Source organism: Elephantulus edwardii, unplaced genomic scaffold, assembly GCF_000299155.1.
Source record: "Elephantulus edwardii isolate Elephantulus edwardi_28Jun2011 unplaced genomic scaffold, EleEdw1.0 scaffold00096, whole genome shotgun sequence".
NCBI lineage: Eukaryota > Metazoa > Chordata > Mammalia > Macroscelidea > Macroscelididae > Elephantulus > Elephantulus edwardii.
This window is the reverse complement of record NW_006399846.1, coordinates 7,830,684-7,850,795: the sequence shown is the minus strand read 5'-3', so window position 1 is coordinate 7,850,795 and position 20,112 is coordinate 7,830,684. Positions and strand designations below refer to the sequence as shown.

General features: G+C 40.2%; 1 protein-coding gene across 1 annotated transcript in view; it reads left to right on the top strand.

Moving 5' to 3' along the window:
* CACNA1C (calcium channel, voltage-dependent, L type, alpha 1C subunit) overlaps positions 1-20,112 on the top strand; it is an 847,113-nt gene that overhangs the window by 810,592 nt on the left and 16,409 nt on the right. The window contains exons 41-42 of the mRNA XM_006891374.1: positions 16,810-16,911; positions 19,711-19,838. Coding sequence (XP_006891436.1) covers positions 16,810-16,911; positions 19,711-19,838 — 230 coding nt within the window. The remainder of the gene's footprint in view (positions 1-16,809; positions 16,912-19,710; positions 19,839-20,112) is intronic.

The window sequence follows — 20,112 nt, the reverse complement described above, 5'->3', positions numbered from 1 at the left end:
TCCCAATTTTGAACCATGCAGTGTTCCCTTGCTCTGTTCTGATGACTGCCTCCTGGTCCAAGTATAAGTTTCGCATTAGAACAATCAAGTGTTCTGGGATTCCCATTCTTCTCAGAGTCAACCATAGTTTGTTATGATCTACACAGTCAAATGCCTTTGCATAGTCAATGAAACACAGATAGACAAAAACCTTAGCTTTTCTTAAAACTATACTTTACTTACTCAGGAATCTTAGAATAAGACAGAATGCCAGCCTTTGAGGCAGATTGTAAAGAAAGAGTTAACATTCTAATCTAATAACCAGAGAGTCTCTTTACTTTAATGCCAAGCCAAGAAATGAAATTCTTTGTTTTAAATGTTATCCAAATTAAAGCTCCTAAAGATCTCTAATTAAATTACTGAACTTTAGGCACAGGTAAAACTTTGACCATATTAAAATACTGTCTTTTAATAAGCCTCTTAAACATTGCCTCCATTATTTATATCTTATTAAACTCAAAACTCATTATGACCCTTTAAATGGCAAAGATGAATATACTAAATGGTAGACCTGGATATGGATATTCTTTCTCTAAAAACCAAAAAGTATGTGAACTTTAAAATTACAGTGAATACCAGCAAATTAAAGATCTTGAAATTATCAATATGCCACAAACATAATTAGTGTTAAAGTTATTCTGAATTTTCATTCAAACTTTTACTGTTTCCTTTCTTTTTTCTAACTTTAAATTTAAATTTCTAGACATTATTGTTGTTACTTTCATGTGCTCTCAAATCGGCATCAGTGCATATAACCCTGTGTACAGTAGATATAAACCTTGCCAGATACTACTCCATATTTACAGTCTCAGCCATGCCCAGCCCATTGTTACAGTCAGTCTGTAAATCTGTTTATTATTATAATTGTGATTGTTAACAATAATTAACAGGATAGTTGGATTTTCATTCATTCATTATTGCTCATTTTCCATCCTACTTTGTCCCCAGTTCATTTAAAAAAAATGTTAATTTCTATCAATCTATCTTGTTGAGGATCTTTCTTCTCTGATCCTTGACCTTTGAGAAATTCCATATGGTATCTGTCTAAACTACTAAACTGATATGGATAATTTCAAGCTTTTCCATGTAATGGAGAAAACATATCCTTAGACCATTCCAGGAGAACTTGGCTGCAAAATTCTGCCCAGATAAAACCTCCAGAATTTTCTGTGTAATGAAGAGAATCTGTATGTGAACAAATCATAGCCTGGGTACTTCCAAAGATAACTAATTTCTTGGGCTTCACCCACCCCTTAAGACAAAATCTACAAACTAAACACACTCTATCTAACTTCATTTATTTGGAGAGATCTTGCTTTCAAAGTTGTCACAAGCACAAAAACCTTGTCAAAATGAATTCACTTATCATTAAACTAAATCAGTTAGTTCCCTGAAGAAATGTTATCTAATTTAACAACACCATCCAGAGATAAAGATTATCTTTTCATCATCTTAACTATGCTTGATAAGATTTTTCTAGAAAAGGCAATTTAGAATAATTTGTTTCTTTTTATAGTGCCTCACTATACCAATTAAAATAATAATTTTTTTCAGTGCACTTTCAGATATAACAGTCTGTCTTAGAGCAATTGTTAGAGCTTAATTCATAAGAATTAAGAAGAATTCACAAGAAGCAGTTTCTGTCCTGAACTGATGTTTAGAAAGAACTGACTTCCTGGCAGTTTCCATCCAGGTGAACACCATCTTGAGAGAGAACCACTTGCTCGCTCCATCTCTAAGGCTGGTATATACAATTATATAGCAAATCAACAACACTGTAACCTTCTGAAGACGTGATAAACAAAACAAAGCAACACGCATATATACATGTATGCAAAGCTACATAACCTGAAGTACTGTAGGCCAGTTTATTTGAAATTCCTGGAGATCTCCCACAAAACTAATGTTAAAACCCTCACCCCAAAGGTGCCAAGATACAAGTCTGATCTTTTCAAGTTGTTCTCAGCTTCCATTTTAGCAAGCAACAGAGCAAGGCAACACTGCATGGTTCAAAATTGGGAAGGGTATATGCCGTGGATATGTCCTATCTCCCCATTTCAATCTATATGCAGAACAGATTATCCAGGAGGCTGGGCTTTTATGAGGAGAAATGTGGCATCAGAACCTGAGGAAGACTCATCAACAATCTGCGTTATGCAGATGACACAACCCTGCTTGCTGAAACTAAGAGGACCTAAAGCGCTTGCTGGAGAAGGTCAAGGACTGCAACCTTCAATAGAGATTGAAACTCAACATCGAGAAAACAAAGATTCTCACCACTGGGCCAATTGGCAGCAGCATGATAGATGGTTTGAGATTGAGATTGTTGACAGCTTCAGTTGGTTTTACTCCACAGTCAACACTCTTAGCACCAGCAGCCAGAAAATTAAAAGACAAATTGCATTGGAAAAGTCTGCTGTCAGAGACCTTTCCAAAGTACTGAAGAGCAATGATGTCAGTCTGGAGACTAAGGTGTGCCTAATGCAGGCCATGGTCTTTGCAATTACTTGCTATGCATCAGAAGGCTGGATAATGATGAAGGATGAGCATTGAATATACCATGGACTGCTAGGAGAACTAACAAGTTCATCCGAGAGAGGATGAGACCAGACTGCTCCTTGGAGGCAAGGATTCTGAAGCTTCGTCTGACATACTCTGGACATGTTGCAAGGAGGAACCAGTCCTGGGAGAGAGATGTCATGCTTGGGAGGGTGGAGCGACAGCACAAGAGAGGAAGACACTCAATGAGATGTATTGATTCAGTGACTGGTATAATGGGGTAGGTTTGTCAGAGACAGTAAGAATGGCACAGGATAAAGCAGGGTTTAGGGCTGTTGTACATAGGGTCACTATGAGTCACAGGTGACTCAACAACACATAACAACAACAACAACAAGAGTTTTAAAGTCACTGCAAAACTGGTCAGGACCTTTTGCTTGTGACCCTTGAAAAGTTTCCTTGCATGAACTAGGTGAATCCACCCCAGAATGCACAATAAATCAGACAGCAGCATGAGCCAACAATGAAGTGTTGTATTTGATTTCTCAGAGTTTCATCCAAAGATAGATTCTTAGAAGCACACCTCACTGATGTGTGATATGCACATATATGCATGGCATCAGGGTTTAATAGATATTTTAATTCCAGAAACCCACACAAAGCTGCCTGGGAGCAGACTGTTAGGTTCCAGGAGCAGTGTAGAAGATGCCCAAGATGGAAAGCCTCACAGAGCACTAGCAAGTACTCTCTGGAGAAGGTGGCCACAGACAGGCTCTCATAAAGATGAATAGTAGCCAGTCTTATGGTGGAAGAAGAAGAAAGAAATACATATAGCTAAGCACAGCACACCATCTAAGAGTTAAAGAGGTGGGCCCCCTCTCACAAGTGAGAAGGAACATCCGTCTAGGGTAAGAGTTCCAGTATTTACGGGGTCTTTTCACTATTCATTTGCCTCTTTCAGTAGTCCTAACTGCAACAGTGCTCTAAATCTCAAATTTTTGCCTTTTTAATTGGTGGTGTTCTCTTTTTTTTAAAAAAATTATTATTAATTTTAATGAGACTTTACAGAGGCTTTGGATTTCCATTCATTCATTGTTGCATTTTTCTCCCTGCCCACCCCTCCCCCCAAGTACACTCTTCTCTTTGAAAAGTAAAGGAAAAATTCTTTCATTATTTTACAATTCCTCACCCCAAGTCCACTCCACTATGCAGCCTTCGTTCTAGATTCCTGTCATAACAAAAATACCTAATCACATATCCCTTTTAAACAGTTCTCTCCCTCATCTGTTTCAATGTAGTATACATAATTGAACCCATCTTTCTCAGTCTCCCCCCAACCCCAATGTCAGTCCCGTTTTACAACAGTGATACTGTGTAGTATTTGTCTTTTGTGAATGAGATATTTCACTCAGCATAATGTCCTCCAGGGTCACCCACTTTGAATAATTTTGCATGAGTTCCTTGTTTTTCAATGCAGCGTAGTATTCCTTTGTGTGAATATACCACAGCTTCTCTATCCATTCATTTGTTGATGGGCACTTAGGTTGTTTCCAACTCCTTGATATTGTTAACAAAGCCATAATAAACGCATGGTGGCTTTTTCTGATTGATGTGAGAGGCAACTCTTTCCCAGGTGTTCTCCAAGGTCATGGAAGGTGCTACGCTTCCCCAACGGCATGGTGCCCTCAGTTCCAGGACTATGGGGACTGGGAGTAAGGAGCGAGTTCACGCATGGCCGCTGCCCTTGCAGCAGTTGCTGCTGACCCTAGTTTGTTTTCCTGCTTCTTCCTTAGACCATAGTCTCCACTTATCCTCTATTCTCTCTGGCCCTTAACACAATGTTTATAAACAGAACAGAAAGACACAGAATCCAAATTCTACCCAGAAGAAAAAAAGCCTCATGTCAGTGAAGCCAGCAGAGAACAGATGAAGCTCTCCTTATAAAAGACAGATCCAAAACTCCACATACTTTTGTCCAGTGCCGTCAAGTCAGCTCTGACTCATAGCAGCCCTGATATGCACAAGACACCGAGACCTGCCCGATTCTGTGCCAGCTCTATAACCTTTGCTCATGTCATTGCCTTCCAGTCAGAACCCTTGCATAGCTCATCTTCCACTGGGTTTCCAAGGCTGTGTATAACCTGCAAGGAGATTTCCCAACGTTCTCCCTCAGAACTGCTTGTGGATTCAAACTGCCAAAGAGGCGCAGCTTTGGGTTAGCGGCACACTCCCAAGAGGCTGGGCCCTCAGAGCAGCACTGCTAGTGCAGCCAAAGCTGAAAATCGTCAGACCCTTGCAAGAGCCCGAGATCAAGAAAGCACTGGCGTAAAGGAGGAAGCAAAATGTTACAATTTTGTTCCAAAAGACATCCCAGATTCAAACATCTTCTATAGGTACTTTTATTAAGATACAAACAAGACAGAGAAATCATTCCAGAATGAGGGAAATCATCAGAATGGTCCCCAAAATAGTCTGCTGTACCATGGCCACAGCTGAAACAAGCAAGAGGCTATACTTAGTGTTCTGCCCACGAAATGTCCCTCAAAGGATATCCAGTCACACATTTGAAAATTCAAGAGCGTTTTATTAAAGTTCACATGTGGAGACTTTCTCCCTCAGTAGGAAGGTGGCGAGGGAAAAAGCCCCGAGTCCCTCTCCACAATTGCTTTTATGGCTTTCCTGGGTGCCACTGTCAGGGCGGGGAGATTGAGATCATGATTGGTGGGTCGGGGGATCAGTCATGTGGGTCAGCTTTTGACGAGCTGGCTACTTTGCCCGCCTTTACTCTTTTTGTGTCACGTAGACACTAGTTAATTCTTTACTTTGCAAGGTCAGATAAGACTTTACCCAGGGCATTTGTGTTTGCCTTAAGCTAAGAATTCTTATGGCCCAGTTCTGCTTCTGGCATTAATGGGGGTTTATAAAAAATGGGGTTTATGCTGTCCCCTCACTTAGAATACCAACATGATTTCACATATAAAAGCTTGTAAAGTTGATGTTGGGGTTCCCACTACTGGTTAGTGGCTGTTGGAGCTTTGGTTCGTGGAAGCCATCAAAGATATGACCGGGCAAGTTCCCTGGCTCTCGTGAGGCCTAACGGTGACTTGCCCCTCCCTTGTACTTGTTCGTCTACAAGCCAAGGAGCATGTGGGAATGGCAAGAAAGGGTATTCCTCTAGAGACTTTGGAGCGCATCTGGACTCACTGACACATGGGTGTGGACTGTTAGTCCTGTTCTGAGAAGCCACACAGCTTGTGATATTTTGTTACTGCATCCCTGAGAAGCTGGCACGCACGCAGTTGTCATCACGGCATGGTTGAATCCACGGTGACTTTTACCTTCTCCTTTTGCTTTTGTTATTTTCCAGATTTTCTGCAAAGAATATTATCACATTTATGTTCAGGAAGAGGAAGGAAGTTTTTCCCTTAAGGAATGAAGTTACAATTACTGATACAATACTGTAAATACAACATCACTACAATCCCCTAAACAGACTATAATACTTAAGGTAGATAAATACTGTCTTTCACAGCATTATTAACACTACCCTCCCCCCCAAAAAAAAATGTAGTCTAAATGTCATTTAGTAGTAGATAAATGTATAAACAAAATGTGGTACATGCATGCAGTGGCATTGCATGTAGCCTAAAGAGCCTAAAGAATGAAGAGGCCAGAAAACCTAATGTGGCTAAAAAACTAAAACAAAACACCAATATGGCTAGAGCCAGAGAGTTACTACTAAGTGAAATAAGTCACTCGCATAAGGATGATAAATACTGTATGATTCCACTTTTAAAGAAAGACCGGTATAGCTATAACCTTGTAACCAGTGTTCATTGGTGGTTACTATTCTGGTGATGGGAAGAGTAGCATGGAATTTGGGCATAATGGGCAGAGCATAACCAAATGAATGATGTCATTATAAAGTACACAAGAGAAAAAGATGCCTATGCTAAAGAACATGGCATATATAATGTGGCAACAATACCAACAGTATCCTAAAAATGAGTGCCTTATCACATAAAAAATGTATAGACGTGTATGTGTCTGGTAGGTACAGGTGAGTACATGTATGTGGCAGACAGAAGTATCTATAATCTGTGTGCATGCATATATGATAATAGAGAACACAGTGACAGATATTTCTCAGACAGAACCAAACACCTTGCAAGAATAGGTTTCTGAGTTGGAAAGTTTTGTCTCCTGGAACAACTTATTAGAAGCACAAAGTTCCCATTCTGATCCTACTGAGTGAATAGTATGAAGGTTCTTAGATGCCTGTGAGTGACCATCTAAAAGACAACTGTTAGTCTCTACTTATTAGCAGCAAAGAGGAAGAAGGAACCCAAAGTCTTTAAGAAGAAATCACCTACACAAGTCACAGCCTCATGTACCCTGAGACTAGAAGAACTGGGCTGTCACTACTGACTGTTCTGATCAGGGCCACACATGATAATAGATGGACCTACATACAGTGGGAGAACAATGTGGAACATAAACTCAAATCCTTAAAAAGTTAGATGAGAACTCCCTGAGACTGTTGCCTGAAAGTACTCTTGAACCTTGAACCATTTCCTTTCAGCTAAATAAAAAAAGAGGCACATAAAACAAAGGGTCTTTCCTGTGATTGCACAGCACCATTTTAAAAATCTGTATGAATCCATAAGGTAAAAAAGTATTACAGCACAGATAAGAAAATGAGGACAGAGAAACTGGAGTACTAGAAATGTGAAAAGCATCAAACAATGAATGATATATTGACACATTGTGAAAAACATCACTCTGGGGGTGTAGTGGATAGGAAGTTGCACTGGTAATGCAAAGGCAGTGGCTCTCTGGTGCTCTGACTCTACCAGGGGCTCCTAGGAAGAACGATGGGCATTCTCCTCCTGAATAATTTACAGCCACTAAAAACATACTTGGAGAGCCAGCTATGAGTTGGTTCTGGCTCAACAGCACTGACTGAGATAATAATTTAATTCTACTGAACATCCTGTATAGAAATCTTCAAATGGAAATCTAATATACTGTATAAATTCTCACCAATAATACAATAAAGTGGGTTTTTTAAAAAAGGAAAAAGATAGCTACTAACCCTGCATAAGGATCAGATGCAAATTCGTGAAGCACTCCATATTTTTGCAATGGTGATGAAGGAGGAAGTCCAGGCTGCTCTGAAGGACTTGGCAAAAAATAAAGCCCCAAGAATTGATGGAATACCAATTGATGTAGTTCAACAAACAGATGCTGCCTTGGATGAGCTCAGCAAGTTGTGCCAAGAAATCTGGAGGACAACTACTTGGCCAACTGACTGGAAGAGATCCATATTTATTCCCATTCTTTAAAAAAAGGTGATCTGCCAGAGTGTGTAAATTATCCAGCAATATCACTAATATCACACACTATCAAAATCCTGCTGAATATTATCCAGAAATGACTGGAATGGTGCATTGACAGAGAACTACCAAAAACACAAGCTGGCTTTAGAAGAGGCTGTGGCATTAGAGACATTATTGCCAATGTCAGATGGATCTTGGCAGAAAGCAGAGAGTACCAGGAGAATATCTGTTTTCCATTGACTAAGGAAAGGCATTTGACTGTGTGGATCACAGTAAATTGTGGCTAACCTTGAGGAAAATGGGAATCCCAGGACACTTGATTGTACTTATGCAAAACCTATACTTGGATTAAGAAGCAGTCCTCAGAACAGAGCAAGGAAACACTGCATGATTCAAAATCAGGAAAGGAGTGTGTCAGGGATGCATCCTGTCCCTGTACCTTTTCAATCTGTATACAGAACAGATAATTCAGAAAGCAGACCTTTATGAGGAGGAGTGTGACATCAAGATTGAAGAAGACTCATCAACAACCTATGATATGCAGATGATACAACCTTCCTTGTTGAAACTGAAGAAGACCTGAAGTGCTTGCTCTACAAAGTCAAGAACTGTTGTCTGTAATATGAATTGAAGCTCAATATCAAGAAGACAAAGATTCTCACCACTGGACCAATTGGCAGCATCATGTTAGATGAAGAAGAGATTGAGGTTGTTAGCAATTACAGCTTGCTTGGTTCCACAATCAACACTCTTAACACCAGCAGTCAGGAAATCAAAAGACGAATTGCATTGGGAAAAATCTGCTGTCAGGGACCTCTCCAGAGTACTGAAAAGCAAAGATGTCAGTTTAGAGAGAAAGGTGCACTTACTCCAGGCCATGGTCTTTGCAATTGCTTGTTATACTTCAGAGGGTAGGACACTGACTAAAGATGACAGAAGAAGAATCAATGCCTTTAAGTTGTATAACTGGTGAAGTGTCTTGGACCTACCATGGACTGCCAAGAAAACAAATAGGTCTGTCTTGGAGAGGGTGAAACTAAGTGTCTCCTTGAAGGCTAGGATTTTGAAGCTCCATCTCTCATATTTAGGACATGTGACCAGGAGAGACTGGTCCTTGGAGAAGGAAATCATGCTTGGAAGGATGGAGGGACAATGCAGGAGAGGGAGACCCTGGATGAGATGATTTATAAAGTAACTGGGGCAATGGGGGTTGGTGTGTCGGATTAGTGAGAAGGGCTCAGGACATGGATGGGTACAGAGTTGTTTTACCTAGGGTCGCTATAGGTCGCAGGCAACTCAACAACACATAACAACAACATACTATATTGGTTGTTTTCTATTTAAAAAGAGACTATTACCTAGGGGGATGGGTCTATTGTAAGCAGAAAAACACTCCGAAAGAGTCTAGGGGTAGGGGCTTCCTTTCTCAAAGTCTGGGTTTGTTTTTTACATGAAGGTTCCAAGGGGAACACTGTTTGCCTTAGCATTAAACTTGGACACAGCACTGCCTCTCTGAAGTAGGTGTTTCTTCCTCTGTCAAGGGGTGAGGACTGATAGAACTCTTATTCTCACAGTTTGCATGAAGTCTGAGAGAAAAGAGAACTAGGAAGAACTCAGGTGTGGGCAAGTGGGACAAAGGGGTGATGTTATCAGATGTTAAGTCAGAATGATATGCACTGGAGCCAGCCTTTTTAGATGGACCTTAAAGATAGTACTTGGGCTCCGAAGTCCTGGTGGTGTAGCGGGTTAAGTGCTGGTCTGCAACCCAAAGGTCAGCTATTCAAACCCACCTACTATTCAGTGAATCAAAGATGAGCACTCTGGTTCCTAAAGAGTTACAGCCTAAGAACTCTGATGAACTCCATCCTATGTGTCTGAGTTGACTTGACAGTAGTAAGTATTATGGACCCAGGTTGAGGGTGAGCTCAAGTTAGTTGACTTAGAGGAAGGAGAGAAGTGTAACCAAAATTTAGTTACTAAGCACTTTGTTTCTGATTGGTCAGTGGGAGCAAGCTTGTTACTGATGTATAGGCCAGGAATGGGAACTGAGAGGGTCTGTGTCTGGCCAAAAGGAGCCTTGGTGGTACACTGGCTAAAGCACTCTGCTGCTAACTGAAAGTTCGGGGTTTGAATGCACTAGCTGCTCCACAAGAGAAAGATGTGGCAGTCTGCTCCCCAAAAGATTTTCAGCCTCAGAAACCTTTTGGGCAGATCTACTCTGTCCTAGTATTTTGTCTTGTCTTCTCCTAGGTAAACAAGAGGGCAACCATGAGTCTTACATAAATCATATGTGAAGAGTGATTATTGGTAATAAACTATTTTCTAAAACTTGAAGGATGGGAGGATACTTTAACTAGCTCTGTTTTCTAGTATCACAGAGTATGGGTAAAAATTCAACATTATCAGAATATAGAAGGAAATATTTTAAAATACTGAGAGGATATGGAATTATTTCAGTTAAGTTTCACAATTGCCTAGATCATTATGAAAAGTTGAGGCTTGAAAAATAGGAAAGATCCTTTTAGAAGAGAAGTGTGTTTGAATATTTTATTAAGCAGGAGTGTTTTCTAATAGGTTAGAAATGTTTTCTAGTATGATATAGAGAATACAGATATAATTCAGTGCTAGATTTTCAGTTGCTTCATATGAATGTGAAAGCCGGGCAATGAACAAGGAAGATCAAAGAAGAACCGATGCTAATTAATTGTTTTAACAAAAAGTACTGAATATGTCTTGGACTGCCAAAAGAACAAAGAAATCTGTCTTGGAAGAACTGCAGCCAGTGTGTTTTTTTAGAAGCAAGGATGATGAGGCTTCATCTCATTTACTTTGGGCATGTTATCAAGACAGCTACCTGACCAAGAAACTGGGAAAGTTTGATTTCATTCCAAATAAAAAGTGATCTAACTGAATGTGGGTATTACTAAACAATATCATTAGTATTACATACAAATAAAATCTTGCTGACAATTATTAAAAAACATACAGAGAAGTATGTCAACAGAGGGCTGCCAGAAATTCAAACTATTTTCAGAAGAGGTTTTGGAGCAAGGGACATCATTGTTGATGTTGGGTAAATCTTGGCTGAAAGTAGAGAATATCAGACAGATGTTTGTGTTTTATTGACTATGCAAAGAAATGCAACTGTGGATCATAATATATTTTGGAAAACATTGAGATAAATGGGAATTCCAGAACACTTAACTGTGCTAATGCCAAACCTGTACATAGATAAAGAAACAGTTACTTGAACAGAACAAGGCAGTACTACATGATTTAAAATCAGAAAAAGTGTGTATCTGGGTTATATAATTTTTCCATGCCTATTCAATCTGCACAGAGTGTGACGGGTTGATGGAAGACTCATCAACTGCCATCACATAGCTTACAGAAAGTAAAGACTTAGAGTATTTACTGAAGATAAAAACTACAGCCTTTGATATGATTATATCTCAACATTAGGAAAACTGATATCCTCACAAGTGGATCAATAGACATTTGGTTTCTATCATGACAGAAAAGTTTGAGGTTGCCAATGATTTCATTTCACTTGGATTCACAATTGACACCCATAATAGTCACAGTCAAGGAATCAAGCAACATATTGCACTGGGCAGATCCGTCGAGGACCTCTTTAAAGTGCTAAAGATCAAAGATTTCCATTTAAAGACTAAGGTATGTTTGACTTAAGCCATGACTTTTTTCAGTTTCTTCATATGTAAGTGAAAGTTGGACAATGAATAAGGAAGATTAAAGAAATTATGCATTTAAATTGTGGTATTGGTAAAAAGTATTAAATACACCATCAACTGCCAAAATAATAAGTAAGACTATCTTGGAAGAAAAGCAACCAGGGTGTTCCTTAGAGGCAAGGATGGTGAAACTTCATCTTACATTCTTTGGACATGTTGTCTGGATGGGATCAGTCCTTGGGAAAAAATATCATGCTTGGAGAGGTGGAGGATCAGCAAAAGAGAGGAAGACTCTCAACAAGACGGACTGACAAAGTGACTGTAACTGTGCCCTGACACACAGCACAGATGGGGCACATGGCACAGGACCAGGCAAGGTTTCAGTCTTTGTACTTCAGATCAATATGAGTTCGAATCAATTCAATGGCACTTAATAGCAACAATACAGGAGACTCAAGTTTTGGATACCCAGCCAAAGCACCTCAACTATGGTCACCACCTATCTGTCAGTGGAGGCTTATATGTAACTACAATGCTAGAAAAGTTTCAAAAGAGGTTCCAGACTAAGATGAGAAAGAAAGGCCTGGCTATCTACTTCCAAAAATTAGCCAGTAAAAACCCTACAGCTCACAATAGTCTGATCCTATTATACATACAGCAGCATAACAATACCGCCTTAACTGGTATGCCTAGGCATGTGCACTGGTTTCAGGAACTGTTAGACCTTGCTTAAACCGTGGAGTCTTAAACTCAGCAGTCTTCTACACCCTCTTCATGGCCACGTCTTTTTTCTTCTGCTTGGCTTTCCCACATGACCCCAAAGGAGCATCGGAGTTCAGGCAGCCTGGCCCCAGAACTCCCACCTGTCATTTCTATGTAACAAACCTGTGTTCGTTATCCATGACTGAAGAATGAATCATCCCAAATGTAGTACCTTAAGCAATACCATTTATCAGCTGAAGGTGTTGTTGTTCAGGAGTCTGGACGTGACGCAGGTGGTAGTATGCTCTGGGTCCTCACAGCGCCAATGCTGGGACGTTGACTGGGCTGTGCTCGCTTCTGGAGATTCTGGAAGAATCCATGTCCATGTTCATTTAGTCAGTTTTGGCTGTTCTTTTCCAAGCTCATTCAAACTGTTAGAAAATTCCTTTTCTGGTGGCTGTTGAATTCCCTATTTTCCTGCTACCTGGGAGCACCACTCCAGGAGGCATCTCGTCTCCACCATAAATACAGAATGCAAGCATTTGCTTCCTTCCAGGAAACGACTCCCTCTTCTGTCCTCACATGATTCGAACTCTCTACTTGAAAGGGCACATGTGATTAAGTCAGATCTACCTGGATAATCTGTTTTAAGGTTGAATGTGCCCTGTAACACAACTTAATCATAGAAGTTAGAGCTACTCTACGTCATTTTCACAGTCCCATGGATTATAGAGGATCTGTATGCGGGCAGGGGACTGGATACCTTAGGAGTAATTTGACCCCAGTCTAACCTTTTAAAGACTGAATTGTTTTCTTTAATTAAAAAAAAAATTACATGTTTTCCGTAATGGAAGTTATTTTTAATGAAATGGAGGGGGAGATTTAAGGTAATACATACAGATTTTTCTACAACTGGTATGCTCTGAGGGTCTTCAATGTTGGGGTTAGTGGGCTGTAGCCCCTTTCTTCAGATTCACATAATTATGCAGTTCACAACTGAGAGCGTCATGCAGTAAAATGGGATAGCCGCTTCCCACTAAAGCTCAGAGGTGAAAAATGTTGGTGGTTCTGTATGGATCATAGGTCTTGAAAGGGTTCATACCACTTCTCTCATACAGCTTCAAGTTTCCATTTTCCTTTTTCACCTTTATAAAATCTGTAACCCAAAGGCTATATGGGACAGGTAGCTCAGGAAAGAAGGACCAGAAGAGATCAAACAGGGTGTCAGCCTGAACCACAGAATTCAGTGTTTTCTGATTCCTTCTTCACAGTTAGGTATTGTCACCTCCTCCCCAAAGGAGCCACCATTCTTTGTTGTTTCTTCTGAATTTGGTGGCTTCTGTGCTGCTGTGATGCTGAATGCTATGCAGCTGGTATTTTAAATACCAGAAGGGTCACCCATGGTAAATAGTTTGCAATGGAGCTTCCAGATTAAGCAAGATCTTTATAATAGAAAGACAATCTATTTATGAGAATTGAGGTAGTTGTTATGTGCTGTCAAGACTCCTGCAACTCACAGCGATCCTATGTACAACACCTCAGAAGCCTCTCTTGTCCTAAGCCAGTTCCACTGACTCTGACACACCTACCTCCATTGCCCCAGTTACTGTATCAATCCATCTCATCCGGAGTCTTCCACTCCTGTGTTGTCCCTCCACCCTTCTGAGCATGATGTCCTTCTCCAAGGACAGGGCCCTCCTGGCCACGTGCCCAAATTATGTGATATGGAGCTTCAAAATCCTAACCTCCAAGGAGAAACTTGGTTTCACCCTCTCCAAGACAGACTTATTTGTTTTCTAGGCCATCCATGGTATGTTCAAGACTCTTCTCCAGCTCCACAACTCAAAGACATCAATTCTTCTGTCATCCTTAGTCATTGTCCAGCTCTCTGATGCATAGCAAGTCATTGTGAAGACCATGACCTGGATCAGGTGCAGCTTAGTCTCTAGACTGACATAGTTGGTTTTCAGTACTCTGGAGAGGTCTCTGACAGCAGATTTTCCCAGTGCTATTCAACTTTTGATTTCCTCACTGCTGGTGCCAAGTCTGTGGAGCCAAGCAAGCTGTAATTGTTAACAACCTCAGTCTCTCTTCCATCATGGTGCTGCCAATTGGCCCAGTGGTGAGAATCCTTGTCTTCTTGATGTTATATACTCCAGTCCTTTACCAGAACAGCAGCAAGCGCTTCAGCTCCTCCTCAGTTTCAGCAAGCAAGGCTCTGTCATCAGCATAATGTAGGTTGTTGTTGAGTTTATCTCCAATCGTATTGCTACATTCCTCCTCATAAAGGTCTGCTTCCCGAATGATCTGTTCTACATATAGATTGAAAAGGTACAGAGACAGGATGCATCCCTGACACCTTTTCCATGCAATGTTTCCTTGCTCTGTTCTGAGAACTGCTTCCTTGTCCAAGTATAGGTTTCACATGAGTACAATCGAGTATTCTAAGATTCCCATTCTTCTCAAGGTTAGCCACAAATTGTTGTGATCTATATAGTCAAATGACATTGCATAGTCAATGAAACATAGATAGACATTTCTCTGGCACTTTTTGTTTTCTGTCAAGATCCATCTGACACTGGCAATATTATCTCTAGTGCTATAACCTCTTTTAAACCCAGCTTGTATTTCTAGTAGGTCTCTGTCAATCTACTGTTCCAGTTGTTTTTAAAAAACCTTCAGCAGGATTTTACTTTTGTGTGATATGAGTGATATTGTTTGATAATTTCCACACTCTGTTGGGTCATGTTTCTTTGGAATGGGAATAAATATGGCTCTCTACCAGTCAGATGGCCAGCTGGTTGTCTTTCTGATTTCTTGGTGAAATCTGCTGAGCACATCCTGGGCAGTTTATTTAAATATGTCAATTGGTATTCCATCGTTTCCTGGGGCCTTATTTTTTTTTTTTTTGCCAAGTCCCTTCAGAGCAGCCTGATCTTCCTCCTTCATCACCATTGGCTCTTGATCATATGTCATTGCTTGAAATTCTTCTGTGTCATCCAATTCTTGTTGGTACAGTGACTGGGTATACTCCCATCTTCTTGTAGTGCTTCCTGCATCATTCAGTAGTCTGCCCACAGCATCCTTAAGCATTGCAACTCATGGTTTGTATTTGTTCTTTAGTTCCTTCAGATTTCATTATATTACTTCCCAAGTAGCCCTTTGAAATCTTCTTTTCAGCTCCTTAACTTCTTGATTTCTTCCCTTTTCTTTGGCTTCTTGGCGCTCTAACACAATATTCAGAGTCTCTTCTTATATCCATTTTGGTCTTTTCTTCTTCTGTCTTTAGAATGACATTTTGCATTCTTTGTGGATGATAATCTTGATGTCCTTCCACACCTCATCTGGTCTTTGTTTATTACTGTTCAAGGCCTCAAGTCTGTTCCTGAGTTGGTTTTTAAATTCAGGTGGGATAAACGCAGGGTCACATTTTTATTTCTGTAGATTTGATTTTACTTTCTTTAGCTTTAATTTGAACTTGTATGTGTGTAGTTGACAGTCTGTTCTGCAATCAGCACCTGGCCTACTTTTTACTGCTGATATTGAACTTCTCCAATGGTTCCTTCCCCATATGTAATCTGTCTGATTCCTGTGCATACCATCAGGTGAAATCCACTTGTATAGCCTGTGTTTATGTTTCTTATAAAAGGTATTTGCTATGAAAAAATCATTGATTGTGTGGAATTCTATCATCACAGAATATTGTCTGAGAATTAAAATTCACTTATTTTTGGTGTATCATCAGGAAGGAGCAATCACCATGTTTGATAAAGCAGAAGGTCAGTGAAAGTGAGGGAAACCTCCACTGGGATGAAAAGACATAATGGCCACAACAGTAGACTTGGACATATCATTGATTATGAAGCTGGTTCAGGACCCAGCAATGTTCCATTCTGCTGTGCGTAATATCCTCAGGAATCCAGACAACTTGAAAGCACCTAACACTAATGAACCATTGCAAAACTTAGCACAGAGATAGATAGATGAGAGAGAGAGAGAGAAGATTTTATTTGGTTTTATTTGATTTGATAGATTTGCCAGAGGAACTCATTCTTTCCAGTCAGCACTTTTCCCCTCAGAAAGCCCAAAGCAGTTTACGAAAATGCTACCTATAGTAGCAGCCCTCTTACTGCCCAACAAGGAAGGTGGTTCAGTGGATGGGTGAGTGGGTATAGGTGGAGCTGCCTGGGCACCTGCACTCCCTATCAAGAAAAGCAGCATGGTGGAGGTGGCAAGATGCTACTGGCTGGCATTAGAAGCAGGCAGGCGGGAGAGAAAGAGCAGTATAATTGAACAAGCAGCAGAAGGGAAAAGGAAAGGAAATAGAACAGAGATATATAAAGAGGAAGGAGGTGGAAAATGAAAAGACCTGGAACAAAAGAAGAATGGGGGAAAGAAAATGAAACAGACCAATCAGGGACATTTGTGGACAAAATGCCCCCAGGAGTGGTTTCCTATTGTATTCAGTGCGACTAGCCCACTGGGCAGCCTTCCAAATCCTGACAATAATTTTCAGCTTTGCATCTCCCTTCCCTCAGGGAACCTAGAACAAGCCAATGAAGAACTGCGTGCAATAATCAAGAAGATATGGAAGCGGACCAGCATGAAGCTGCTGGACCAGGTGGTGCCCCCTGCAGGTGGTGAGTGTCCCCCGGTTCCAACACCAACACTTAACCACCCTGGCATTTCTCTGCCAATCCGTTCTCCAGCTATGACACCTTCAAAACTGGGGAAATAGCCTGTGAGGCTTGTGTTCTTGAGTCTACTGGGCTTTCCGGGACCTTCTTCCTCAGACTTTGCTGTAGGACTCAAAGGCCCTATTTGTTAGAAGGGACTGAGGTCTGATGGCCTTCTTAAACTCAGATTCAGAGTATCCCATTAGATTGAAATCTGATCCAATTCTGCCTTGTACAGATGGGGCCAGCCAAGTCTTCTGATGCTTAGATATCTGCCTTATACAGATGGGGCCAGCCATGTCCTCTGATGCTTAGATATTTCACAAAACTTCCAAAGAAATATAACAAAATACAGGTTTCCTTTTCAATCACTGGGCTGACCGCTGTGACAGTAATAGAGTTCTGAAGAAGAATCACATGAGGGCGCTTCTTGGTTGAAATTCTTTTGCCACTCCTAAGATATCATGTTCTACCTCATCAAACCTGTAATCCCTTTTTGTAACTAACAATTTATAAGGCCCCTTGTAGAAACCTAAATGAAAACTATAGATAATATAACCTTCCTACATATCTGATTACCAAAATATCTGTATAATGCTTTCACTCTGAAAGATAATATATTAATTTTTTAAAAGATCACTTATTAAAATCAGTACATATATTTCAATATATAAAAGCTCAGATGCAACAATATGACAGAAGTTATATAATGAAATTCTTGCCCACGTCTATTTAGAATAATGTTTGTATTTAAAAGAAATGAAGCAACACTGAATATAATTTTTTTTGTTTTGCAAATAGCTTGCCTGCATAAATAATGCAGTTGTGCATAGAAACTCATGTGTGAGAAAGGTTTTTGGGACTATAACTGATGCATTTTATTTATGTCAAAGACAAATATTAGAACCAAATAAATGTATTTGAAGAAATGTGTGTATAATATAACCTGCAGATGTAGGAACAAGGGTAAAGTAGAAACCTATCAGAAAAAGAAAACTCAACTATTTTCTACAAATAAAACATGATAGACTAGTGATAAAACAGCATCCTTCCAAAGGCAGAAAACTTTTGCAACCCAATCAAAGCAGTCCCCTCAAGTTCTACAATCATGAGTTTCACTGTACATGAATTTATACACATATATGCACATGTGTACATATATACTTGTACAGGTTTAGATATCATATATACTTGTACAGGCTTAGATGTATACATATACGTGCATAAGATTCCCATGGCTTTGAGTGATAGCTTCAAAAGCAGACTGGTACAGAAGGGTCAGACATAATGGTGACTCAGAGGCCACAAGAGGCATTACTATTAGAGATACAGTCTTCCAAAATGTAAGCCCTGGTTCGTCATGTTCAAACCCAAAAGTGTGCCCTCCCTCCCTCATTTGTATTCCTGGAAGAGTCCGGGAGACACTAAAATCATGTAGAAAATGTTACGTGTTCATCTATAAAACAGAGTTAAGACTCTAAGCTTGGGTAATTACAAGTGGGCTGCTTCCTGGCATGGGTATTTAGCAGAGTGTAAGAGTGCTAAGCTATTATTTATTGCAAAAATTTTTTTTCGCAAAATAACCTGTGTCAGCATCAGCCCCAAATCACTGTGACAATTAAATAATAATGCCCCAGATTTTTAAAAAATATTCCTTATAAGATGATTTCAACCCTGTTGAGCACCACAGGTTTTTTCACTGCTGCTGAGGACCACTTCCCAAAAAGAAAGCAAGACTACATAAAGCGTTACCTAAATAGACAGTATACCATCTAATGCTTTATGTACATTTATCAATTCTTACAGCCATCCTGTGGAGTTTATGTAAGGAACTAAACGTTTTAGAAGCAAAGTAGCTGACTAAAGGTCACATGGCAAATACTTAGCAGATTTGGACTCCAAATTCAGGGCTGAGGGACTCCAGTCTTCACTCTCTTTCCCCAGCCATGCAGACGGGGCTCATGGGTTTTCTCCTCCTGCAGTGATGCCCTCTCAAGGTGGAGGGTTCATCACTACCATGAATGTGGCTATTCTCAAGGGACAGCTAGAGTAGGGAAACCATTACTCTTTCTTTGCAAATAGCTAAGAGATGGAGCAAAGGGGCTGCTTATCGGACATGAAATGTTTCCCTTGGAGACTTCCTGGCTTCTCCACAATCTGATCCATTCCTGAGATGGAGATTATTTACATCGTGCCTAGTCTTGGGGTGCCCAGCAGTCCCGAGGTCCAAGCAAATCATCTAGTAAGAAAACACCATCATAACTGGTTTGAGAAAAAAAAATTCAGACTTAGAAAGAAGGCATTCCCTTTCATTAACCCATCCCTTCAACTCATGTGCACCTTAGGGGGCCTGGCCAATGCATAATGGCCACTTCAAACAATGGAATCAAATAAAAGCTAACAGTGTCACTTAAGTGAAAAAAGCAAGGAGGGGACAACATTGTCAATATGTTCCTTTTTCTATAACACCAGAGAAATAAACAACATATAGTTCCTTGTGCTACAGTAAGATTCTCTAGACAAATAATACAAAAATTAATATATCTGGTTAATTACTGGGCGATAGAAATAAGGCAGATATCAGTGCGGTAAGAGCAAAACTTTTCAGTAAATACCCATCAGTGCTTTATTTTTTTTTCTTTTTGAACCCTGTAAATAAAGCCTCTTAAAAAAGAAATTTAAAATTTGAATATTAAAAAATTAATGTCCAACTCCATTTTCCTGATACTCTTTAATTCTCTTTCCTTTCTTTGTACGTATTAGATGATGAGGTCACAGTTGGCAAGTTTTACGCCACTTTCCTGATCCAAGAGTACTTCCGAAAGTTCAAGAAGCGCAAAGAGCAGGGGCTTGTGGGCAAGCCTTCCCAGAGGAACACGCTGTCCCTGCAGGTGAGGGTCTAGAGGAGGAGTCCACAGCTCCAGGAAGCCCAGACGATTCAGAAGGAAACTTTCTGAGTGATCTCGGTCTTTCTAGATTTATGGGATAAAAGGGGAGTATTACTTTTCTGCCCACGAAATGCCCCTCAAAGCAATCCAAAAACACGTCTGAAATTTCAAGAGCGTTTGTTATATTATTTTCCATGCGTGGAGACTTTTCTCCTTCCTCAGGAAGGTGGTGAAGGAAGAAAAGTGCCGAGTTTCCCCTCCCAGTTGCTTTTTTTTT